Source organism: Anas platyrhynchos, chromosome 3 (assembly GCF_047663525.1).
Source record: "Anas platyrhynchos isolate ZD024472 breed Pekin duck chromosome 3, IASCAAS_PekinDuck_T2T, whole genome shotgun sequence".
Lineage (NCBI taxonomy): Eukaryota > Metazoa > Chordata > Aves > Anseriformes > Anatidae > Anas > Anas platyrhynchos.
The window spans coordinates 18,623,154-18,649,730 of NC_092589.1; the positions used below are offsets into that span (position 1 = coordinate 18,623,154).

The following is a 26,577-nucleotide window of genomic DNA, read 5'->3' on the forward strand; positions in this document are numbered from 1 at the left end:
CGGCGTCGGGCTGAGAGCGGGCGGGCGAAGCCGGCGGCCCCGGGGCTCCGGCGCCAGGCTCGCGGGCAGCCCCGGCGGGGGATGACTCAGAGCCGCGGCCCCTGCAGCGAAGCCGCGGCCCCTGCGGCGGCGCCGCCCGCCGCGCCGCGCCTCCCCCCCGCATGCCCGCGGCCCCCGCCGCGCCGCGCCGCCGGTGATGCCTCCGCGGGGGGCGGCGGGCGGCTGCCGCCGGCGGCGCCTGGCGCCCCTCAACGAGGACAACGGGCGGTTCCTGCTGCTGGCCGCCCTCATCGCGGCGTACCTGAGCGCCGGCGCCACCGTCTTCTCGGCCCTCGAGAGCCCGTCGGAGGCGGCGGCGCAGCTGCGCTGGAACCGGACCCTGCATAACTTCAGCCGCATCTTCAACATCAGCCTGCCGGAGCTGCGCGCCTTCCTGCGGAGCTACGAGGCCGCCATGGCCGCGGGCATCCGCGTCGACGCCCTGCGGCCCCGCTGGGACTTCCCCGGCGCCTTCTACTTCGTGGGCACCGTCGTCTCCACCATAGGTGAGCGCAGCCCCGACGGCGAGGCGCGGGGGCGCGCCCGGGGAGCCCCGCGGCCGCGGCCCGGGGCCGCCGGTACAGCCACGCGGGTTTGGGGACCGCGTTGCCCTGGCAACCGGGACCCGACCGGGGGCATCCCCCCCGATCCTCGGGGACAGCCCCAAATCCTCCGGGGGCACCCCCAAATCCTCCGAGGGTCGCGGCTCCCACCCGCCCCGCGCTTATCCCGGGTCGTTCAGCGCCGCGCCCGGGTCGCGCCGGGTCCCGGGCTGCCCCGGGACATCCCTCGAGCATCCTTCGGGCATCTCCCGGGCATCCCTCGGGCATCCTCCGGGCTCCACCGACCCGAAAGCCCGGCCGCGGGTGGTCCCGGGGTCCCGGGTGGTCGCTGCCCACGGGGAGCCCCCGCGTGTGCCCGGTGGCGTTGGCTGCACCGCCGGACTTGGTGCTGGTTTTCGGTGCTGATAAAGTTAAGATAAGGTGTATGAATAAAGGCACGAAATCTACAAACCTTACATCTCGTAGCCTTATAATAATACGCATTCCCAGTACATCGCTGGCCACAGCAATTGCGCGTGTCCCATCAGTGCTTAGACATTTGCCTGATGAGCAAAGAATGGGTTTCTGGGGTTGGGAGGAATTTTGTTTTACTCTAAAATTGCCCCATTGAGAACTGTTGTGTGGGAGATTTACTTTAAGTACGTTTCTGGCTTTCTATGGCTTGGAGAATTGCTTTTAGTAATCGTGTCCCTGCAGAAAGATCACGCTGATTTTTTCACTCTACCAGTTTTTAAGTTTTGTAACAAGCCAATTGTCCTGGGGCTGCGGAGCAAAGATGCCATACTTTCTGTTTATTAAAAAAGAAAGAAACCTACAGCTCATTATTGCACACACTTTCATTTCGTTCAGAAAATGTTGTATCAATAGTGACTAAGCTCCGTAATAGAGCTGTGATGATGACTGTAACAACGTTGTCAAGTTTTGTTACTTTTTGCATTGAATAATCCAGTTAAGTTTTCCTCTTCGAGTCTATTCAATAACCCAGTCGTTAAAACACCTTTTTATTCAACATCGTGAGGCCTTCTTTATCAAAGGAACACATATTTTTGAAAGACCATTGTTACTAAGCTGAATGGATGGAAAAAAAGGTCAATATATTAACAAGAGCTGCTCTGTCCTTACAGCTGCTATACCAGAGATGTTCAACTGCAGATTTGTTCACTTCTCAACCCCCAGCTTCTTTTACTTGTGGCTATTAAAATGTAAAACGTTTCCTCTTCATTTGCAAATAGTTGTTTGTGTCTCCACTTCATTGCTCTGCCTGCAATCATTTGTACCTGCACAAAGGGAATGAAAAACTCAGCAGTGTTTACAGCAATCTTGACAGGTGTAAATGGGCGAAGCGAGTATTGTATTTCTCATATTCCTGCAGTGCGTCCTAAAGCATCGCACTGTCTTTATAGCCAATAATGTGTATATCTTGGGTGCAAGATGGAGACTGAAGATTGTTTTTCCTGAGCTACAACAAAGGCCCGACTCTGCCAAGCATTCGCCAGGGTACTGCTTTCTCTTGGCACACGTCCTGCTAGTTCTTATTTCTGGATTCCTCACATGGCTTCCTGTGATTTCAGTGAGATTGTGCTAGAGCAAAGTTTTGCACTGGGTGAGGAGATGCAGCAAGAAGTGAAGACTGAGCTGTGCCTTTGGGCACACCAAGGCTGTTGCAGGGTGCCAGAGGAGTAGCAGCCCCAGCAGGAGCAGCATCTCTTGGAATACCTGCACCCTGAGGCTGTTGCATCACAGCATCACTGTACCCATGTGCACAGCACCTGCAGAAGAGGAGCTGCTGCCCCATTGTGTTACTCCTCTTTTCTTGCCTCTTCAGGCTGCTGCAGCTGGTTAAGAGAGGCAGAGCCCGAGGTGGGGCCAGCTTCTTATTCATGGGCTAGGTTTCTTCTACCACAGTTGTGTACATCTATTGTTGCTCATCGTATTGGCTCAGCAAAAAATAAATAAAAACAACAACAAAACCCTCAGTGAAATGTGCCAGAAAGCTGTCTTGCTCACACTGCCGGCAAAGGAGAAACTAAGTGGTAGACATCAACGCGTCACCCAGGGAAATAGTTTCAAAGCCTTTCTTTCATAGTCCCGTTCGTCTCTGAGCTAGCTCGATTAAATACCTAGCTATCTGATCTATCTTTGATTCCACTGTCAGCTGAAATACCTTATTATCCTGGTTCAGAGCAATTCCACTTGTGTTCCTGTCACAATTCATTGACAAGGAGAAAGCTGTCTTTACTCAACTTCACCTAGGACTACCAGACATTTCGAGTCAAAACAGCTTGCCTTCCCCAACTGCTTCATCAGCTACATATGTCAAAGCAGCTTTATTACTTCAGCCGAACCACACGTCTGTCTTAGCAACACATCAGAAAGCTTCACAAAAAGTAGATGCCGTCTCTGACAAGCTAAAATCACCCATGGGTTACTCTGTCTCTTATCTGTGAAGGATTCCAGTTCAGAGAAAACTCACCGGGCCATCTCAAGCCCTCATTCTCCTGTCCCTAGCTCTTACTCTGATGCAGTCCAGTGCTCCTGAACAGGTGCTCCACTCTCTCATCCCATCTGTACAGTGAAGGTACAGGGAAAACCACCCCTCTATTTTCAGGTGTGGGGCTTGGGGAGAAGTAGCTGGCCTCCACCTGGCTGGGGACAAGGGCTGATTTCTCCACCCTTCTTGAGCAGGACCTTTGTTCTAATCTGCTTCCAGTTAGGTGCTTCATCTCTTGTATTACCTTGGCTGTACTTCTGCATCTTGCATAATTAAAAAGTACAAGACACAGCCAAGCCCCTGGGTAAGAAACACATTAGTGAGGTCTTCAAGAAATGAGAGAGTTAATGTTAAGTCTAATATTTCAGCATTTTCCTGAATAGCCCACAAAGTGACTGACTTACAGTCCATAAAACACCCTCTTGATAGCACTCTGGGCATTCGTGTTTTATTATTGCATTGTTTGTGGTTGAATAATGAAATGCCAAATCTATTTTTCATTAAACGTGTCTAGATTTTCAGAACTATGTAAGAAAATTTTTCAGACTAGCTTCAGATTGCTTGCTGTCAGTCTACACCATTTATTTAGTCATTTCTTTGCTCTTCAAAAGATATTTTTTTGTATTCAATTGATAGCATTTATGCTCTGATTTCTTTAAGGAGCAGCTGGGTGAAATATATTCTTGATTCATTGGTCTAACTGGCAGTAGACTTTGTTTTTCAGATGATTTTTTTTCCTTCCTCAAATGCAAATCACAAATAGTTCCCAGCACATCGTTAAAGGCTGAAAGCAAAGCATAACTCAAACAAGTTTTCTCCCTGGTAAAATGTTGCAAAGCCCAGCCTAATCATTTATAAATTTCCTGTATTCTAGTAGCACATATATATTCTGCTTAGCACATAAGGCAACTTCTGGATGTCTGAAGCACTGAATTTCTTGGTCCATGAGTCTAGTCTCTACCCAGATTTCTTCCTTGTCTTAAATGTTAGAATAAACACTAAGTACCTACCTATGGAAACATATTGAGACATCAGCTCATTATGAAGTTTGGATTTTAAGCTTCTAATGCAAAAATGATTTTTTCAAAATCCTTTGGAAAATGAAATAATTGTTTTGGATAAATCCACGCCAGGCAAAGATTTTTCAACATAAGATTTTTAAAATGCACCCCTACAGCAGATGGATTATTTTGAGATACAACATGTCTGGGCGCTTGAGAAAAGGCCACTGTGAAGAAAAGGAGTGAAGATCTTCAGATCTTCCCATCTGTACAGCCGTGTGAGGGTTGCAGGTATTTAGGGCATGCCCTTTAGGCATGAGTAGGATCCATTCCTCTTTCCATCACGTATCCTGTTAAATGACAGCTCCACCCAAAGTGATGGGGCACACTCTTCTTCACTTTTATCACAGGGAGGTGACAAAGGGACAGCCTTGAAGTGAGATGAGAGATAAGGCTCTTGCCTTATAAATGAACCTACATGTAGAGAGGCCACTTAATGAGAAATGTTTGGTATTTTTTATTAGCTACCAAGTTCCCTGCAGGTGCACTCACCTTATTTAGGATCTACTCTTTTTTAATTTAAAGCCATTCCCCTTTGTCTTACCAATACACCCCCCAATAAAGTGTCCTTCTCCAGCTTTTCTGCAGGCCCCCTTTAGGTACTGGAAGGCCACTATAAGGTCTCTCTGAGGCCTTCCCTTCTCCAGGCTGAACAACCTCAGCTCTCTCAGCCTTTCTTCATAGGAGAGGTGCTCTCAACATTTTTGTGTCTCTCCTCTGGACCCACTCTAACAGGTCCACATCCTTCTTGTGCTGGGGGCCCCAGAGCTGAACTCAAGGCTCCAGGCGAGGGTCTCACAAGGACAGAGTAGAGGGGGAGAGATTCACCTCCTTTCTGCTTTTATGGATATAAGTGGTTCCTCAGTGATTTTCCTGAGATGAAAACTTGGCTTCATAGCAATGTTTTCTACTTTCCATAGCTGCACAGAAGCATTAACTTCCTTGGGCACTTCTGATGGGAATTTCCTGAATGTGTGGATTTGGTTCGAGTGCTTCAAGCACTCAAAGTAATTAGTTTGCCTCTTTGCAGTTGACAGTGACTATGGGAAGCTGTACTTGGAGAACATCATGCAATTATGTGGGTGACGAGATGTTCCTGCTGAATGGATTGATCCTAAATTTGTTAGTTTGTGTTTTGTTTTGTTTTGTTTTGTTTGTCTGTCTTGTAGAAGGAGTGGAAACCTACCACTTTCAATAAAGCCCTTTAAAAAATAGAAATATGTTCCAGAAGTATTATTTTAATCAGTCTCAGTACTTCTTAAGGCAGAAGCACAGGTTTACCTGCACACTCAGTGGAAAGCACAGGTTGCCTTTGTCCTGGGCAGGAGGAGTGGGGTGGGAGTAGGGTGTTGTGGATGTGTGATGGAAAGCTACCACTGTGCTCCCATCACCCCTGCCTCAGTTCAACTTTTCTGAAGTGCTCTGGCCAGGCTCAGACTGTTCTAAATTGGGCAGGGGAGTGGGTTAGTCTCTACTAACCTATGTGAAGTTACAGACCTATCAAGTAAGAGTGATACACAGAATAAATGAGTATTTATGTTTCAAAACACTATACCAAAATGAACTAACATCAGTACAGTGGAGATCTGATTGTTGTTTTCATGGCTGGAGAAGCTAAATCAGGGGACACCAAAATGCACTTCCAAGCTCCCTTTCACTGTGTGTGCTCTGGGCTTTGTGGCACCCAGCTGGAGCATTGAAACCCAGGATCTGAATGCCAAGCCCCACAGCATCTTAGAGCAGTCACCAGAAAAAACAAAGCCCCTCCCTAAAATCAGGAAATAAACAATTTGCCCGTTGTGATGTGAGATATGGTCCTGCAGCACAGATGTCAGGGGAAGTTTTATATTGACTTACTATGTGGTGGTCAGGTTCAGGGCAAAAACAAACCACAGTTTGTGATTCTTTGGTTCCTTTGGGTAGCAGTATCCCTAACCTGTGTGTACTTGCTCTGTGCTTTGATGGCTTAATAAATCCAAATGCTGCCTGAAACCCTGCACACTGTCTTCCTGGGAGCCTAGCCAGCCCCTAGCCTCTGCCATCTCTGTTTACCCTCCTCTGTCATTCCCCTGGATATATTCCCCCTTTCCTGGAGTTAGAGTTTACCTAATACTCCCTTGTCACCGAAGCACTCTTAATTCCTCTAGCTTCTGCTCTGTCCTTCCCAGTTAGCATGCCCTCCACTACTGATGATTTGCTTACTTCATTAAATTTTGAATACTTGTTTTGCATCTTTGCAGCCTTTCAAGTTAATATCTACTAAACAAGCTGAAAGTAAAGCTTTACAGTATTTTTCTGTTCCTAATCACCCTGGTCTCTTTTCTATACTATTAATCTTGCTATTGGCCCTCATTTCTTTTTTTTTTCAATCTAAATATTTCTCCCTTTTCTGGATGTCTTCTATTTGTCACAGAACATACATGCTCCATCATTTTTTCTCACATTTACTGATGGGTCATTTTTGCAAGCATTCTGTCTTGCTTTTATGCAAATTAATTGCTCTTCATTGTGAACAGAATGCAAGAAAAATTATAGGACAGATCTGTTGGCAATTAACGTCATGTAACAATAACAACGCCAGTTGTTATGCTGGAAAATACAACAGGAAATCTTCATTACTGACTGCAGTATTAACATACCTTTGCAGCTATTGAAGTCACTGAGAAATTTACTGCTTGCTGTAATAGCACCATGGGTAGAGCAACAGAGAAACAACTTGGAACATTTCATCCCTCTTTTTTTGTGTGTGTGTGAAGACAGCTTGTTTTTATTGGAAACATGGCTTCTACCTATGATACATATGAAGCTTGCTTACCTTTATCAAAAGAGACAGTTTTTATAAGGTCTTGGCACAAAGTGCATATCTGAATGCGTTTTGGGATAAGGTAGGCAAGGACAAAGAATAGTGTTCATGCTGGTAAAACTCCTTCAGAGCCCAATAAATGTTAAAAGTGATATTAAAACATTTTGTGAATAGAAATATTTAAGTTTAAAAAATTATAACCTAAGGGGCAATCGCACAGCAATTCGCACAAATCAAATATGTTTAACTTTATGTCTCTTCAATTGCCTGCCTCTGCTAAAGTCAATAGTAGGTCAATCTAGAGAGCCTTAGGAAATGCCACTTTACTCATTTTATTGGCACACTGGGTCTGTATCGCAAATGCTGATCTGACACTGTCAGTACTTCCTAGTGCATGTCACTGCTGTAGGTGAGGCACCTCCCTGAGCTACAGGAGTCTGATGATGGCAATAAGCAGTGCACAGAGCTGTTGATGTTGGAAGGTTTAAATGCAATCTCTCTTCAATCAAACAGAGAGAAGGAGGAAGAAAATTAAATCTAATTGCATTAAATGAGGTAAAGCATTAGTAGCCTTTTCAAGTAATTAAAGCTTTGGTCTGGAATAAGATGAGAAATTGAAAGGTTTTATGTTAATGTAGGGGATTACTTGGGTGAGGCACTGGTATTACTCATGTTTAAAAATCCATAGTAAGAGCTCCTTACCCATAAATGAGAAAAGCAGTAATACCTTGATAACAAATCTCCTTTAGAAATTATGAGCCAATGTTCACATTCAGTCTCAAGTCAAGTAAATTTAATCATAGCAACAATAGCAATTAGGGGAAATTTGCCCATATGAGAACTGGGTGAGAAAGTAGCTCCATAAATTTCAATTAAAAAAATAGAATCCTTTTGGTTATTCATTATTAAATATTCTGTCATTTATTTGCTGCATATTGTGCAAGCAATATATTTATCTCCTGAGGATAAAAAAAAGAAATCCAGTATCACTTGTACTCAACATATGTATAGAATCAAGTCTTAAGCCTTTGGGGCTGGAAATGACTGCAGTGTAAAGGGAAAAAAAATGTGGTAAAACAGTTTGACAATTTATAAAAACTGGTACTGGCAGAACTGAGAGGACCAGAAAAATGCTGGATGACATCAAAAGTGGCTGATAAAGTGTATAAGGTGTTCAATATCATTATCTTTAAAAGGAATCAAGGGAAATGCTTACTAAAGAAGGAAGAGATACATGCAGAAATTGAAAAATAAAAACAGTTGGTTAGTCCAGTTAATATTATCACCCTGTATTCCTAGTGCAGTTACTTAAAACTAGGTCTTGTGTCTTTATGAAGGAAGTAGGAGAGCTGACTGAGCTAAATGAGACTTAAGAGCTTGGTTCTTTGCCTTCAGCTGTAAATTTTTCAAGAAAGGGCCCCATGAGGGCATATTTGAACCATTAAAAAGGTGATGTAGATCTGTCAGTTATTTGGTTGGTTGGTTGGTTTGTGGTTGGTTTGGTTTTTTTGTGTGTGTTTTTTCATTAAATCATAACTGGAGAAGTTTGTACATAAATCTGGGGAGGAAATGGCCAAACAATGTAAAAGATTTTGCCCTGTATGTTTAGGTTGTTTTTGTCTTACAGGTACATCTTTATAGGCTACTCTTTTTAAAGCAGAAGAGCTAAGACAACCATCAAGAGATGCAACTTTAAAAAATATTTACAAGTTCTCTGTTTTAATCCAGCCAAAAGATAGGCCAGTGATTAAAGCGTTTGACAACCCTTCCCATCTATGATGCTTGTAAAGGCCACTGTGTTTATCAAACTTCTCATGTAGAGAAATAAGGCATACACCCAAGATCACTTGCGAAAATCAGATAATGCTATCTAATATGCTTTGTCATCTCAAATGGAGTGAAATTCAATTCTCCCCAAAGGAGAAGTGTTGTGAGGTGTATTTGCACTAGCGTGGCAGTCCACATGCAGATAGTCTTTCCAAGTCCATAATATCTTAGGAATATAACAAAATTTGTATGCCATTATTCCCTTTTTCCTTACTGCTCGAAATATATATATATTTTTTTACAACCTTGGGTCTGCACAGGCATCTAAAATTCAAGTTTCAACAACGGAAGCTGATGTGAATGCTAATGTTTGAAACGCTCAATTTGAGATGACAGAGCATAAGCTTTTTCCTGTTAGGGTGTTGCTTAGATACACAATTGTCCACAATATATATATATATATACATATTCTTAAAAAACATAGGAGAAAAATAAGAGCAGAAGGAACTTTAAAGGATGAAAAATTATGATCTTGAGAGAAGCCAACTTTTGAAAAAAATGTTCACATGGAATTTTATCCTCAACTATGAAAACTGTGCAAAGGTCAGAGACAGCAGTCCTGAACAGCTTCAGACAGCTCACAAATCTCAAGAAAGGAAAGGAAGTGGCAACACCTGGAGTCCATGAGCTCCACCATTATGTATATCCATGGGTGCTGAAGCTGTGTGTATTTCTTGTTTATCATTCTTTTATTTTCTGCCATTTTTTAGAAATACTTACTCTAAATTCAGAGATGGGTCCTCTAATGGTGTTAATGTGTCAAAATCTCTGTGCTTTAGCTAAGGTTCCTCAGAATGGCAAACTGAGACAGATGCTTCTGCACACAACCTGGAATGAGATTAAGGCTTTGATACAGCCGCAACAGCTATTAAGGCAGGATTTAAAGACCATTAGCCTCTAGTGCAGGAAAGTGTTTTTCCACAGTAATATAACTTACTCAAACAACTCAGGAGTGTGTGGGCTATATTTTTCCATTATTAACACCACCACAATTTCAGAAAATATAATAGCAAAAATGTTTTTTCACACAGCTATTAGGATAAGGAAAGAAAATAAACCAGGGAGAGGATTCTGATCATCAGACAGCCATGAGAAGCAGCTCCTGTCTAAGTTAGGTCAATTCACAAGGACTCAGTCTGCTATTGAAAGAAAGGGCATACTGCTCGATGCATTGGAAGAAAGTTTATGTATGATATATGTGTTAATAGAGAAATTACGGAAGACTGCAGTGATGCACAGTGCTTCCATCCCTATTCAGTCTAGGGACTAAGAGTCAGGAAGAATACTACCAGCTTGTAGGTCATGGCTTTCTTTTTCTCTGTAGTCTGAACATGTAGTCTTCTGGTTTTCAGGAAACATCCTTCTCTGAGCTTCATTCTCCATAGTCTCCTTTTTGGAGAGGGCCTCTGTCCCCCATTAGAAACCCTGCTGTGATACAATAGGATTAACCAGAAAACCCAAACATAAATTTTCCAAAGATTTCCAGCCTTAAACCTGAGACCCTCCGGGGGTGTTCCAACTCCAGGGATGCTGGCAGGAGGAAACGGAGCTGTGTAGCAAGGCCTTGCTGCTGGAGCTGTTGCTCGTTTGGCGGTGCTGGGTGCTTAGCACAAATTGATACCCAATTGCTCATACAACGTACACAGAGGAGCAGCCAGCCACAGCCGAGGAACCATAAAACTGATTCAGAGACACTTCTGCTTCTTCCTGGTCTTGGCTCTGTGCCGGAGCAGCTTGGCAAGAGCAGATGATCAGCCTCCTTCTGTACTTACAATAACAGCCTGTAGCAGCGAGCAGGGTTTTGGGGGTGGGCTAGTCTTTGGTATGCCCTCAGTTCTCATGGTGTACACAGAAATGGCTACGTGCAGTACAAAGCAGAAAAAAAAAGCTTACCTGCTTCTGGTAAATGAATAGAGCAGGAGTATTGCTGCTGGTGGTGAAGCTGAAGCTCCAAAATATTTTTTCTAAGGGCCACTTGTCACTCAAATTCACAAAAATTACACTACTTGAGCTTGTAAATGTCCCTGCTGACTACCCACTAGAAACTGACAATTTCTTGGAAAGCTCAGCCAGGTGTCGGCATAGCAAAACACACTTAGGAAACCTGCAGCGGGGAGCAGAAGGTAAACGTATGCAGTCAGCCAGGTTGTAAGCGGTATTCTCCCATTCCTTGGGGGTACCTCCAATGCATTCCAGTCCTGTCGAGGTGATAACACTTCAGGTGCTCAAAAGAAACCTCATGCTTACTGCTCTCAGGTCCAGCACATCCTTCACCCTAAATACATTGCTCCACATCTGACACACAAGACACGTTCTTTGTAGGGCATGGGTGTCCCCCGTGGCAACTGTTCATTAGCTTTACCTTTTAGTTATTGATTATCATGGTTGCCAACTTCATTTTTTTGCGGGGGAAGGGGGAGTAAGGAAGCTTAGGGTGTTTGAGAATGACAAATCTGTTAACTCTCTTACAAACTAGTGTGTTTTTAAAAGGAGTAAAAACCTAGCCATGACCTTATAGGTGGTGGTTTAAATCACACCCAGCAGAGAAGCACTGAGGATAATTGATTCAGTAATTCACTCCTGTTATGCGTAGCTGTGCTTTGGACAGCCAATAACCTGATTACAGTCGTGTATAAAGAGAATAAAATTGGTGCTGTAGAAAGCCTTTAATAATCGTCCTCAGTTTCTCTAAACCCCTTCATGTTCTATTCATCATCTCCACCATTCTGCAAGTGCGGATTCCGCTGAATAGCAGTTGTACCAAGCACCATATTTCAGCAGTGGAGATGTAATGAGAAACAACAGCAGCGACCTGGCTGGCTTTCACCATGTTCACTGAGTTTATCATAGTGCTCCTTAAGGATACAGAGCATATTCGACATCTTTGCTCACAGTGTCTCACTAGTGGGCAGGGTGCACATATGTACCTTTGTGTGCACTGAACATAGGAGGTGGGAAAACAAAAGATTTGTCTTAGCCCACCCCAAGTGCAGCACTGGTTCATAAGGCAAATTTACAGCATCCCTGACCACCTATTTACCTGGGAGTTTTGGGAGAGCAATTTCATGTTGAAAGAACTTTACAGAAGTTACAAAACAGCTAGGAGATGCCAGAAGTAGCCTACCTATTAATTATTATTAATGTGGTTGTACAGTAATGTTGACAGCAAATAATTTGGCATTGGAAAAGCTCTAAAAATACGTATATTGTTTGAGCCCAAAGTGTGGTGTTTTAATAAAGCTGTCTGGCAAGAATGTTAAGAAAAATAACTTTTTCATTCATGGCCTTTGTTGTTGATGGGAAAATTGCAGCTGAAGTGGAAGAACTGCCTCATGGTACTCTCAGTCTTTGGGTAAAAGTGCTGTATGTGGCAGAAGAGTTCTCCATCTGCAGCAGATTGTCTCTAAGCTGTGGCCTTGTATCCAAGGCAACTGTTTCTGGATGTTAGGTGTTGAGACGCTGTAGAATAAATGAGAGGTAGCTGGGAAATTTACAGGTAAGATTCTGTCAGGAACAGTAACGATGAAATGCTAACATCTGAAAAGTAGTTGAAGTCCCTGTGGGCGGCATCCCTGCCCACGGCAGGGGGATTGGAAATGTATATGATCTTTAAGGTCCTTTCCAACCCAAGCTGCTCTATGAAGGGAGCACAAGAACCCCAATATGGAATTTTAGTCTCAAAATACAAAATAAGATACAGTATACTTCTTAATCAATAATGACCTACCATGTCTGTGGGAAAACCATGAAGTATGGAACAGACATGAAATAAAATTGATTGCTTTTAGTTTATCTTTCTGTAACATACATCTTGGGGACCAGCCCTGTAAGAGCCTGGTCTTTGTCTTTCATGAATTTCTTTCTGTCTGGAAGCAGCATTCCAGTTAGAGGGTTTTTGTTTATTTAGAGAAGTCATCTGTTTAAAAAGTTATACTCAACAATTTTAGGGTTTGGGTTGTTATTATTTGCTGTTGGAGGTGGTATTTTTTGTTTGTTTATTTGGTTGGTTGTGTGTTTTTTTTTAATTCCTTTAAATACAACCACATTACTTAGGGGTGATACTAGCCCATAACTTAAGTACCATTATACTCTGGGATTTAAAATGATTTGCCCGTTTTGCTCACCTGCTGCCTAACCTAAGTACCATGGCAGGACACATGGATGAGGAGAGCTGAGGCTGGCTGAAAGAGGCAGGAGAGCTGTAGGCAAAGGCTGGGAAACTTCCTTCTCCCTGAATTCTTGTGTTCAATTTTCAGGTGACTAAAACATTCCACCATTTCTGGGTAAATATATCTCTACTACAAAAATGTCACCCCTTGAATCTTAAAAGCAAGACCAACAGGAAACGTACTACAGGCACATACATCTCTGCAAGTTTGTCAAGTTTTGTTTCTTGCTTCTGTCACCAACTTAAATACATCGAAATCCTGATGAGCTGAATAGTAACCACAAAACTTGTTATGCAAGACAGGGAAAGGGACTCATTAATTGCCAGCACTTATCCATGAGAGACTGCAGAAGTGTAAGCGTCATCTGAGAGCTTTTATCAACTCATCTCTGCTAATTCTGTTTGTCTGGGGAGCATTAATTTCATCAAAGAAATGAAACTTGAGCTTGTGATTTTTGGCAAACCATTCATTTTAATTATATGTGGTTATTTATTCATGGAATATGAATTCAGCTTTTTGACTGAATCTCTTTGACTGACATCAAAGAGGTGAAATGAATGCTGCCCTTGACCTAATAGCGACCTAACAGTGACCCCTGAGGAGCTCCACTCATCACTGATCTCCACTTGGACACTGAGCCATTGAACACTCAACGGAATGCAACCTCCCAGCTGATTCCTTACCCACCGAGGGTCCATCTGTCAAATCCACGTCTCTCCAATTTAGAGACAAGGATATCACGCAGGACAGCATCAAATGCTTTGCACAAGTCCAGGTAGATGATGCCAGGTACGCTGTTGTGCTTTGACTGAAAAATTCGAAGCACAGGCAATTCTGGCTGTATTAATTTCATCCAGGCACCATGATGTGCTGAGCCTTGAGAAGGGATTGAGCTCAGCTGTATTGTGATGAACATACCAGAAGTAACCCCTCTTGATTCAACTGGCGCTGAGGGGACAACCACAACTGACAAAGGAAGCCCCAAAGGAAGAGTGCATGAGTGCACGAGTAGCTGCAAACTGCAAACCTGATGATGCTGTATTTACCCGTTCTTACTGTCTGCCTGTTTTATATATACCTTAGTGCTCTTGTTACAGCAACATGTCCATTCATCTTGCATAGCTATATAGTGAATTTTGGTAAATGCTTCAGAAATCTCACTTAAACAAAATGTATGAAAAATATATACCACCTCTCATGACTAATCACCAGAAAATACTAAAAATAATCAGTGCACTTACAATTCCATCTGAACTGCCACTATTTTTTTTTAATTAATAAATGTGTTTAGCCATATGTGTGACAATAAACCCATTTATTTTGATTGTGATGGTCACAATGCTTACAGTGAAGCACATGTTTAACTACTTTTATTAATGAGGTTTGGGCTAACAGATGTCTTCTCTGTAATGAGCTGGCCATGTAGTCCTAGCTGGCAGCCACAGGAGACTCCCCAGCTTCTTCTGGCAACCACTAATGGATATTCATTGCTAAATCAGAAGGCTCCTGCAAGCAGCTAGACTGAACCAGAAAACAGCTTCATACCACAGAAGAGGAACTGAATAAAAAACTTCTTTTTCACCCTTATTGAGTCTGGGACCAGCAACGTAGGCTTTGTGAAGTCTGCTTGAAAGGCAGATTTTTAGCACAAGAAAATACAGGGACTGTGGGTCCAGACAACATCTAATTACCTCTGTGTAATTTATTTATTTTTGATTCTTTGTTACTACTCTGCAGATTTTTCACTTCCACATATTTTCTGAATAAATAGATTTTGAGTAGCAATCTCAAATCATTTATGGATGGGAAATACTCATTTGTTTCTGTTTAAAGGTGCATAATGATAATAAACTGAATAGAACAATGTGTGCATTATCTATTAGTGTTGCTGGATCTTTCTAGACTTTGTATACTGTGATTTTTTGGTTTGTTTTGTTGAAATGTGCAGCGGTGTTTTACCCTGATGTAAGTATCTGGAGGACCGTACTATTCCCAGCCTGCCATGTGGCACTACAATGTAGCTATCACACCAGAATTAAATGTTTTTCCTTTGTTCTCTGATTGTACCAGGTGGGCTAGGCTCTGCTGGGATTTGGTTTAGATCTTACAGCAGCATTATTCTTAGAATAACATTCAATCTTTGAGAAGTTTTGTGAGTTTTTTGTTTGTTTTCCATTATGCAACCTGAAGACTTCCATCTTCTCAGCCACAGGGGTGTAATCAGACTTTGATAATAATAGTGTTACACTGATTTACAGCTTCTGAATAGAGAACTTTTTCAGCAGGCCATGCTGGCTCACACACATAAAAGCAGGGAGATGACCTGCTTGCCTCATCTCACCTCAAAATGGCTTGGGCTCAGGAATGCTTTCCACTTGAATTTACAGTGTTCTCCCAGTGGCCACAGTGTCACTATAAATACAGCCCTTCATCTCTGCAAGAAGTTTTTACTCTCTCTTGAATGTTAATCATCTTGTTGAGCTTTCTGGGGTCTTCTTCATCCTTTATATGATTTTGTGTTGACCTAATCTAACTTTGAGATAGCACTCTTTCTTTTGTCCAGTGAGACAAGACCTAAGAAGTTACATAAATCCTGAGCTCATGCATGAAAAACTGTGACATTAACATTGCTCATTTATCTTCACACCTTAGGTTTTGGAATGACCACACCAGCAACAGTGGCTGGAAAAGTATTCCTCATCGTTTATGGGCTGTTTGGGTGTGCCGGGACTATCCTTTTCTTCAACCTCTTCTTGGAGCGCATTATCTCTCTCCTGGCATTCATAATGAAGGCTTGCCATGAGAGACAGCTGCGAAGAAGTGGTCTCCTACCTCCCAACTTCCGAAGGGGGTCAGCTATGGCTGGGGTGGGCAGCCTCATCGGGTGGAAGCCATCAGTTTATCATGTGATGCTGATTCTGGGAATTTTTGCTATCACCCTTTCTTGCTGCGCTTCTGCGATGTACACGTTTGTGGAAGGATGGAACTACATTGACTCCTTGTACTATTGTTTTGTCACCTTTAGCACCATTGGCTTTGGAGATTTGGTAAGCAGCCAAAATGCTGTGTACCAAAATCAGGGATTATACAGATTTGGAAACTTCATCTTTATATTAATGGGAGTATGTTGCATATACTCTCTTTTTAACGTCATCTCAATTATGATCAAGCAACTCTTGAACTGGGTGTTGAAAAAATTCGAATGCAGATGTTGCCCAAAGTGCCATAAATCAAGTGCCCGCCTCGGACGTCGCAACGCCATCACACCAGGAGCACGCCTGCGTCGGCATAAAATCTCAATGGACGCTGATGGACAGTACGACAGTGACACTGAGGGCAGGAGGCTCTCCGGTGAGATGATCTCCATGCGGGAGCTCATGGCATCAAACAAAGTCTCCCTGGCCATTTTGCAAAAGCAGCTGTCTGAGACGGCCAATGGCTACCCAAGAAACGTTTGTATCAATACGAGACAAAATGGTTTCTCTGCAGGGGTGGGTGCTCTAGCCATCATGAACAACCGCTTGGCAGAAACGAGTGATCGTAGGTAGAGTTTTTGAAATGCCTTTTTGTTTCCTTAATAAAAGCGGTGATTTAAGGAGGAATTATCACTGTAAACTACTGGAAGGTTTTAAATTCAGAAACAGACAGTGTTCATTGGGCATCTGGCAATTTGGTTTCTCGAGTTTTTATGTATTCTCTAATAGTCAGTAACATATTTACTGTAATGATGTGATTTTCCCCAGAGAGGTTTTTGGGAGGGACTTGGGTGTCTTTGATGAAGAATCTGATGCAAGTTCAGAAGAATGGTGTGCATGGTTATGATGCTGCCAAAACCAACATCTTCCTCAGAAAATAACCTCAACCCATACTCTGGGTTAAAATGCATTCTGGGCACATTCAGTTCCAGATTAAAACTTGGGGGATAAGGGTTGGCTAAACCAGTATCTCACCTTGTTTAAGTCTGGATCTGGCCCTGAACTTTGTACTTGATGCTCTTCAGCGGTTCCTCATACAAGGCCTGTATATAACATACATGTAGGTGACTGCAGTTATGCCAGCTTTAGGGTGATTGTGCTTCACTTCAATAATCCTATTGACCTCAATGGCAGAGGATCAAATTGACTGAATTCTCCTGACTGTCAATGATTTTTTTCAGCTAGTCTTGTTTAAACCACTATGTGCTACCTAACTATTAAAAGTCAGGGGATTATCAGTCAGAAGAAGCATGTTGAAAATGTGCAAAACTATTCCTACCTACTGAATAAGTGAAGACATGCCAGAGAAGCCAGTATTCATCTCTGGTGTCAAATCTTTGCATTACCACTGAAATGTAAGTTAAACTGTTTACTAATTACATTACTTTTACATGAAACAGTCTTATAAAGCGAATGTAGGCTCTCTTTGTTGTCATAAATTTGTATCCTCTACTTCTACAATACTGTTGCACAGAATCATGCAAATAGTTTCTTTGCAGTTCTTCAAGGGCCCCAACACTGTACTTGTTTTCCACAAACCTGACTGTGAAAGTTATACAAAGGAGCTTTTGCTCTGGATCATTTATCTGTTCTGTGCCACTTCTTTAAAGATGTATAGATAATACGAAGGCTTCTGTATATTTCAGAAAGAAATACAACTTAAGGTTGAAGCCTTAGGCAAGGTGATGACTACTAGGGTGTCTGTTGAAAAAAAAATAATGAAAAAGCTAATGGAAACAGACTAGGAATATTAGAAATGTTTGAAAATACATCTGTGGAGTGTCATATTGTTACTGTGTTTTGCATGTGTTTGGGGTCTTGCTCTTTTTGTTTTCTTTTTAACTTGTAGGAGTGCAAAACATTTCAGAATTTAACCTTGGAAAACTAACTTTTAAATGAAGGTTTTGCACACTTGATACTGCCAGCTGAAGGATGGCAGTGACTGTATATTTTGTCTAAAGGAGAAGGAATCAGAGCAGCAGATAGAGCATCACATGTGGCTCTTATATCATAAACATAGTCACAACTTTTATCAAGATGCATCTGGCTGTGAGAAACATCTCAAATAATTTTCTTCAGACAGGATCTTCTGTGAAGCTATTTTATTCGCGATTGCAATGGTGGGCGTCCTGTCAATCAGGAGTGCATTTTAGTAAGCAAATCATAACCTTTTATTCCCTATTACCCGATGCCTAATAACCTCCCCTGTTTCCTCATTGGCTGAGTACTACAGGTTCACAAGCTACTCGACGCTCCTCTATACCATATATGTACATTTTTTCTTTTTTTCAACCCTTTAATTTCTCCTTTCTTATATTTTGAGAACTTGTGATCTTTGTTTTACTGTTCTTACACTGCTCATCCTGTTTTTCTCAAGCTGCTACCTTATTTTGGAACAGTGAGGCCTTCTACTGTCCACTTATCTACTTAGCATTTCTCCTTATTATGACTACACAACTATCTTGGAACACAGAAAACAGTTGTGTTTTTGCTGTAGTTCTCTACAGCAAAAACACAACTTAGTTTCTCACATGGCCAAAAACACTCAATGATGTTTGCATTCTCTATCTACCTGATACAAAGTCCTATTTAAGATTACTTGGCGTGGCAGAGACTGCATTCAAGAGGCATTCATCTGGCAGGAGCTTCCTTGGTGACAGAGACCCCCAAAGCAGCACGTGTCTGTGTGTGCAGTCTGTCTCAGGTGCTACGTTTGTGCAGCCTTTTGAGGAAGCATGCAAAGGTCAAAGTGTTTGTCATGCTAAGTTTAAGCCCCCTGAAGGATTACTGTAAGCAGGATGTGTAGGTGCAGGTCATGGTCTGGGGAAAGCTCAAAGACCCAGTTCAGGAAGGTGACTTCCAGAGCCACAGGGGCCATCTTTAGGGACAGCAGAGGCAAATGAATTTGGTCTTTCCCACAGGATTATCTCCAAGGATACACCTCTTTAATTATTACAATTTATGAATTAGCTTATTAAGAGCATGTATGGTGTGCTGCTGTCTCTTTGCAGCTAGGCCACTCTTAGGATTGTACCTTAGTACCTTTGCCATTGCTTGAGCTCATTGAAGAGAAACCCACTGTGTGAAGTGCAGCACGAGTAGAGGCAGATGGGCTTTATTCCAGCAGAATTACTTAGGTTTATCATTATAAAACTGAGTTCAAATGCATTAACATTCTGTGAGCCCAGGAGACACATTTTTATGATAGCAAAATTGCAAATTAAGGGGTTTTATTTTTTCAGTAAGTTGTTTTTAAAGAATGAGAATTATAGCTATGATTAGGGACATGTTTAAACGTTTGTAAATTGTTTTCAAACTACCTGCTCCTGCCTGGGAAATGTGAAGTAATATGCAGTTGTACATACACCTGCTCTGCTATTGCTGCACTTTTCTGAGTCCACTGAGTTCTGATTTACACATTACTGTTTCTTATTGCCTTCATCTGATCTAGATGCTAGACTGGACCCCGGAGGAAGAGCATTGTAGCACCCTTTGCAGTTCCTATTGACACCAGGGGAACTTGGATTGGCTTTTAGAACTGGGTTCTCCAAGGGATTTGGACATCTGATTGCTACTGTGTGCAATTATGTCCAGTGTCTCATTACTCCTGAGATCCTTGAAAACTTTCTCCTTAGCCTCAGAGGGATGTAAGGTACATGCCTTGATTTCTACCAATGGCCCCATTCGTTGCAGTGCATAGATCCCCACATAGTGACATGACTCAACTACAGGGACCCTCTAGCTTGTGTCTAAACTCCATAAAAATCCCTAAACTCATCTGACTCATCAAGCCCAGTTTACAACAGTGTTCAGAGTCTGGCTACTGAACTGCGTCTCACTGGAGAGCTCATGAGAAGGGGCAGACTTATGCTTCCCTCATATTCAGTAGCCAAAGTGTTTTTCATGCATGAAAAGCAAGTTCCAAATCCGTAGACTTCTGCCTACTATTACTATCTGAGCAGTCATCACCCATGTGCATGAATACACGAGCCAAGAGGACACAGGAGATTTGAAACTAGTTTTCCACAGTCCCTCCTTCTCTTTAGTTTTCTCATGGAAACTTTAAGCTTGCAAGGCTTGAGCAAGGATCTCCTCTCCTTTGTTATGTATGATTCTACTCACAATTCCCCAGGGCAGCCTGTTTCTTTTATGAAGTAAACCCTAAACATGCACTAAGTGCACCAAGTGCAATTTCTTCTGGTATTTCTTCACAAACAACCGGGATACCTTCAATATGCAGATATAGGCTGAAGCACAAGAAATCAGAAGGAAACTGAAGGAACAGAATAAGAAAATGAAAGCACACTGCACTAGATTGCACTTTCTTTTCAGGAAACTTGGGAGTCTTGATTTTATTTTTATTTTTTTTCCCATGTTTTATTTTTGGGCAGCCAAAAAGTTAACTTAGGAGCTGAAAGTTCATCTTTCCTTATTCACCCCTTTTTGCATCATCCCCCAGAGCAGCAGCAGTGATCCCTGCTGGCTCAGACCCAGTCATCTCAGTTGCCTGATGAGCAGCTATACAGGCAGCACAAGCTGTAACTCAGCTCCGGTACCCCAAATATTGGGCTTTTGCTAATTAAGCCTGAGAAGTGCATTCACAAGCAGCAGAAAGTTGCAGAACTTCTCCGTGAGCCAGCCAAAAATGAGAGAAATGATTGCACAGGCATGAACTGCTCAGACCTCCAGCAAGAACGGAAGAGATAATATTTTCACCTGATCCAAGTACTAATATCTTGCAGATAAAAATTAAAATTTAAGTGGAAACTAACAAGACCATGACTATGAATCCTCTCTTTCTGATGGAGCTCAGGACAGAACATTTACAAGGAATAGTTCTTGTGAAACCAGTAGTGTTTAACATGCCATTGCCTTTCCTTCTTGGGGTTTGTCTTGCCAACTTTCAAACCCAGTTTCAAGTCACACTGACACATCATCAGATTGCCACTTTTCTTCCCATCTGAAAACACACTTCATGTTTTGTGAAAAAAATAAATAGATTGCCTTTTATTTCCTTGATATGTAAATGATGTCCTTCAAACAATGCAAAAGTTCAGTGAAACAATCTCGTTGACCTCCATCACAGATAGCAGTTTAGGAGGGACATGGCTGCAATTTATGAAATTCTGGTTTGCCTGTCTCCCCTCTGGAGGAAATCTTTCATAAGTAACTGCTGTTAACAGCAAGAATTGCAAATGCACTTTAGGCAGTGGTTGGAATAAAGCAGCAAAACCAAAAATGGAAAGATAGTCTGCTATAACTGGTATTTTTGCCTCTTTGATGAGTATGTGCTAATTGATAGCCCAATTGTCATCTCTATTTGCAGCCAAAATTATTACTGGAAATAATTCTCACTTTTTTTTGGTCTTTTTCTAACTTCTTCACTTGAAAAAATAGTCAGTGCTTAATTATTCCAATGAATGTTCAGCACTGATTCAAACAAATTCATACTTGGTGTGATGCTGATTGCTAAGCAAATCTATGGATATGGCTTCTGCTCTAATTGGAGTACTAATGTGCCTTCTCAAACTAACGTACATTTTCAATGTTGTATTTAAATGACACAAGAAATGTTATGTCACGGAGTAAGTTTAGTTAGGGCACATAAATATTTGATTCAGATGAAACAGCTAGTGAGGTGTGCTTCGGGCATTATACAACCAATACGCAAATTCTTTTTTTTTTTTTTTTTTTAATGAGTTCTTCCATTCTGAGCTCACAATCTGCTTTTGTGCCTAGTCACAATAGTAAAACAGAAGCACGACATCGTCTGTGGGAAACGGATGGCCAGTTCCCCTGAGGTCTGACTCACAGGATATGCATATTAATGTATGCACAGTAAGTGAGTAGTTCATTATGCCTTATAAGCATGTTGTGTAGTGATGGCACAGAGGTAAGGCTGCTTCAGTTTACACACCCTCAGTCAGCACAGAGTCCAATAAAGATGCATTCCTTGTTTTTTTTTCCTCTCTTTTTGTTTAGTAATAGTTAACATCTACCCCTTAATTAGAATATACTTTTAAACAACAATTTCCCTAAGGATTTTATACCCATAATGTAAAACCCAAGGTCATTGGATTTATTCCTTCCAAGGGAAAGGACAGATAGCGTGCTTATGGATACCACTTATAGCAGAGCACCCAGTACTGGTGATTTAGCACAGGAAAAAAAATACAGACTTCTATCAAAGAACAGCAAGTGTACCTTTAGCAAGGGACATTGCCACCTGTTGATCCCCTTTTACTTCCTTGAGATGTTCACACCTATCATAAAACCACAGACAACATCACAGCCCAAAGTAGCTCTTGGTGCATCACAGGCTCATCTACCTCATCTGGAACATTAAGAGACATATTTTGTGAGCAGCAGAGGGAAGGGAGAGGGGCCGCACATTTACATTCACTCTGCACTTCATCCAGGTGGAGATCGTTGTAGTGGTTGGACTTCAGGAAGACAATGGCCAAACCTACTGCGGAAAAAGCAGCTGTGCTGCTCCGCTACATGGATGAGCAATATTCTAGGTATAATGCAGGTACTAGTTCCCATGACTAAGGTCCCCATCAGTCCCAAGACTCGTCACTCCCTGGCACATGCCAGCCAGCTCCTAAGCACAAGGAAGCACTGGGTATGAGGAAGTCAGTGGATTTTAAATAGTGTAGCACAAGTCTTTTCAGGATTAGGCCCTCCAGCAGCTGATGCTTTGTCAAACCATCTAAGAAACACAAATAAGATGTTCCTATAATCCCTTTGTATTTCACAGACTGTAAGATTACTTTTCAAAGGCAGCAAGTCAATTCAAAATAAATGCCTTTATAACAATACACAATCACTGATAATTCTGACTGTGCAATTCAAACACCAAGTATTTTCTCGGTGGCTGTCATTTTCTAATTTTTGTATTAGGACATCTGTTTTACTCCTTGCAAGTAAAATATATCCAGCCATGAGCAAGAATTCAGCTCTCATTTCATTGTAAAAACCTCAATATCTAAAAGCACAACACCTGAAAAATAATTTGGGCTTCTTTGTGTGTGTGCAGATAACGTTTATTTACAAAAATAGAAGATGCCGTCCCTTTACTTACACAGATACATGATTTTTTAGCTTACTGGAATTCTGCCTTGTACACTTTCTGCAAAATTCGTAGTTGCAAATTTCAAGCCAGTTCAAAAGGACTTGAGTGATAAAAGAATATATCTGCTCAAAGGTATTCCTGTTTAATTATTTTTTTTTTTTAAGGGACACAGCTTGGTAGGTATCTCTAACTGAACTGGTATTATCATCTCCTATTGTGAATGTCAGAAGAATTTTTCTTCTTCTGTTAATTCCATTGGTTTTTTTTGTGTGTTTGGTATTTGCTTATTGCTGTGCTTCAGTGTGCATTGTGAAAGGAATGACCCATACTCTTTCCTAGGTGGTATCACTTTCCCCTTTGCATTAATTGCAGACACACTTAGGAGAAACATTGAAATTGGACACTTTTCTGAACACTTTTGTTTAAAAAAATGTTTTATAAATTCTAGATTATGAGTATAAATTATTTGTAATGGTTGAAATTAGCAGACTGGATATTTTTCCTACCAATAGAAACCTGACATTAACTCAGTGAATGATGCTAAAGGTACAGTTTTATATAAAAAGTTATTCCTATTTTATCCAGTTTATCCAATTTGTGTAAAAATTTTAACAGAGAGTAAGACAGATGTAAATCCCATTTGGAAATTGCTCTATTCCACACACTCCTGCTCATGAACAGAACTTCTAAAGGGATTAAAACTGAGCATACCAGATCACTGCAAACACGATTGCATTTACAAACTCTCAAAACTTGAATACTTCACCTGTGTGGCAACTACGAAATAAGGGCATACTAATGTAATTCTAATTCAGGCAAATAAACAGAGATAATGGAATTCCACTTTCTGCTGGCCATTTTTATCAAAAAGACCATTGGTAAAAAGCTGCTGTGTCGAGGGTGGTTTACTGATTCGGTGTATACATGTGCTGTGTAGTTTGGTGCTGCTGAGAGTAAGAAAGGCAGCTTGTTCAAGGCCAGCATACGCAAAGTAACTCAGAAGAACGAACCTTTCAATGTTAATGCTTTCCATTATTTCAGGGGGGAAAAATGATGCCAATTAGAGGAATATTTTATTTGAATTGTCAGCATAAGGAAGTAGAGAAAGGCTAAAATAAAGTTTACATGACTGGTATTGAGCCACTCCTGAGGGGCACGGCAAAGCCCTGCATGTGCCTCACATATTCCAAATGGTTTCTGGCTGTCCTTGAACTTGGCTGTTCCTGAAAATTGAGGGTTTGGGGCACAGGTGTAGTTATTGACTCGCTTTACACTGGAAAAGCAGCTGCGCTGTGATCTTAATTTGCCAGTTAAATGGATGGGATAATTTGTTTAGGCTTCCTGTATGATGACAGCATGTATAAATATTACAAGATGAATCAATTGCCCAGGCTGGTTATTTTCACTAAGAGATCTCTAACAGTAAAAAGGGAAGAAACATCTTATCATCTAACAATTATGTTACATCAAGTGGCAGCAGTCCTCTCTAGCCAAGCCTTCCTCAGCATGGGCTTCATGAAAAGCTGGCCTTCAGCTGCCGTGCTGGTTCTGTCAGACCTGATTGCCCAAACACGTGCAGGTAGCCCTTGATGGTCATGGTTTTGCCAAAAAAAGCTATCAAAATAAAACAAAATAATAATAAAAAAGCATCTAAAGAAAAGCCAAATACTCCAAATAATAAATCACGATGAAACAAGAATGATGATCCATACAGAAGCTACTGTTGGTAGCAGCCATAGATGCTTTCCTAGTACTGAAGGAAATTTGGGTTTAGGAGAGCAGAAACTGGATTTTTAGGGTGCTGGACATTGCCCTGCAAACAGCTACAGCAGCACAAATGATGAACAAGCGTTTGCAGATGTTTCTGCACTGTTAGGGAAGGTTCTCATCTATACCGAAATCAGAGGATGACAGCAAATCGTACACAAGCATGTGCTTTTTACAAGAAACCTGTCACAGGGAATAGCAATATTAGCTGTGGCAGGTCCAGGTGTGAATCAGTCTCTGTTGCCAGACAGACAAAACCCTGAAAACCTCCCCTTTTTTACATTCCTCCTCCACAAGCTGTTCACTCACTTTTAGCAAAATTCACCTGTCAGGAACTCCCACTCGTGTGGGTTTGGTGATGACAGCAATCTTAGAAAATGCTTTGTGCACTGCAAGACTTTCACCTCCAGGACCTCAGATTCAAATAACTTTCTACTTCCAAAAGTGACAGAATTGGTAACTTAAAAGAGTGGAAATTCCCTTTAGGGTTGGTAAGGGTGGTACCCAGAGCCTTCTGGGCTACCCTGGGAGCCCGGTCCTCCCGTGGGTACTGCTGTGTCTTGTTTTTTTTCACATTGTGAGAAATGAACAAAGATGCTCCTTCACCTGCTGACTTCACTCATCTTATTCCTAAAGAGTTGAATGATGAGGACATCACATAAATGAAAGAGCTGGGGGGTTCTAGGAAGCAAACGCTGCTCTCCATTTTCTGCTCTCCAAGTGCACTTGCCTGAATTTGGAGTAATTTCATTGAATTCCAGGTAGCAGCCTGACTAATTAACCTTACACAATTACTTTCAAATGTATGCTAGGAGTCAAAAGAAACCATATTAATTTTACAGCACAATTTCAGTTGTGTTTACTGAGTAAAGAGCTGAAACAAAGGAAATATAAATTCCTGTAAACCATCGACTAGAAAGTAGAGATATTTGTAATCTTTGAGACGATGTTTCCTAGCAAAACAATAAGCTGAAATAAACTTCAAAACTGAAATCTATTTAAGCAAGTGACATTTTAAAAATTATTTTGTTCTGGGTTGAGAGGAACTTTCCCTTCAGCACATCCAATAATTGTGAATGCTTTTAACTAACCCATCCGATTTTTGATGTCAGCCTGTGATTTTTCTAGTGTAAGATCTTTGAATGTAGAGGACTAAAAGCCATATACGAAGCTAATTAAACTCAAATCTACTTGTGTGTTATATACAGCTTGCAAACAAAATTGAGTGGACGTTTTTGGCTCCGCACCCCTTCATTCACACGAGCAGGGTTACGGCACTGGGCAGCGCAGAGGGCTGGCGGTCAGCAGCATCACCAAGTGGTGCAAAGGCACTGTCCGGGGGTGCACAGCGAGTGAGAACCCCGAAGAACCTGCTCACCATGCTCACTGAACATGCCTCTGTGGTTTTAACGCTGTGCTGCACAGCCAGTTAAAATTGCTGTACCTCTGGTAGGGTGGCAGGTTGGAGATGGCACTTGGATTGTTGCCTTTAACCTCTTACAAAGACTCTTGAAATAAAAAAAAGAAAATGCTGCCTGGAAGATGTGTGTGAGTATTATTCTCTTTGGAGCCAGCGCTGCTGGTGTTGCTTTGATTGCATTCGATTTTCTTTCTCAGAGAAAAGTTTCTTCATGTGTGAAGCACGCTCAGTCACCAGCGTATGGTTCGGTAGAGCTCGGGGGGGTGACTGTTGTGACATGCTTATAATGCACATGGCTACCACCTAGTAAAGACGGCAGCAAACCCATTCTTTGCTTTGCAGGAACACAGAAAGCAGATGGAAACTGTTTGCTCTGTAAACAGCTAT

The 26,577-nt window shown here is 41.8% G+C and overlaps 1 protein-coding gene across 3 annotated transcripts; it reads left to right on the forward strand.

Annotated features, from left to right (window-relative positions):
* The first annotated feature begins 61 nt into the window (after positions 1-61).
* On the forward strand, positions 62-26,311 carry KCNK12 (potassium two pore domain channel subfamily K member 12). 3 transcript variants are annotated; one of them, XM_038176443.2, is made up of 3 exons: positions 62-545; positions 15,606-16,497; positions 25,979-26,311. In XM_038176443.2, the coding sequence occupies exons 1-3, from the start codon at positions 197-199 to the stop codon at positions 26,124-26,126; spliced, it is 1,389 nt and encodes a 462-aa protein (XP_038032371.1). In that variant the 5' UTR covers positions 62-196; the 3' UTR covers positions 26,127-26,311. The 3 variants fall into 3 exon arrangements, with proteins under 3 accessions (XP_038032371.1, XP_038032372.1, XP_038032373.1); XM_038176444.2 differs by having other exon boundaries at positions 15,606-16,493; XM_038176445.2 differs by having other exon boundaries at positions 15,606-26,311.
* Positions 26,312-26,577: the final 266 nt, after the last annotated feature.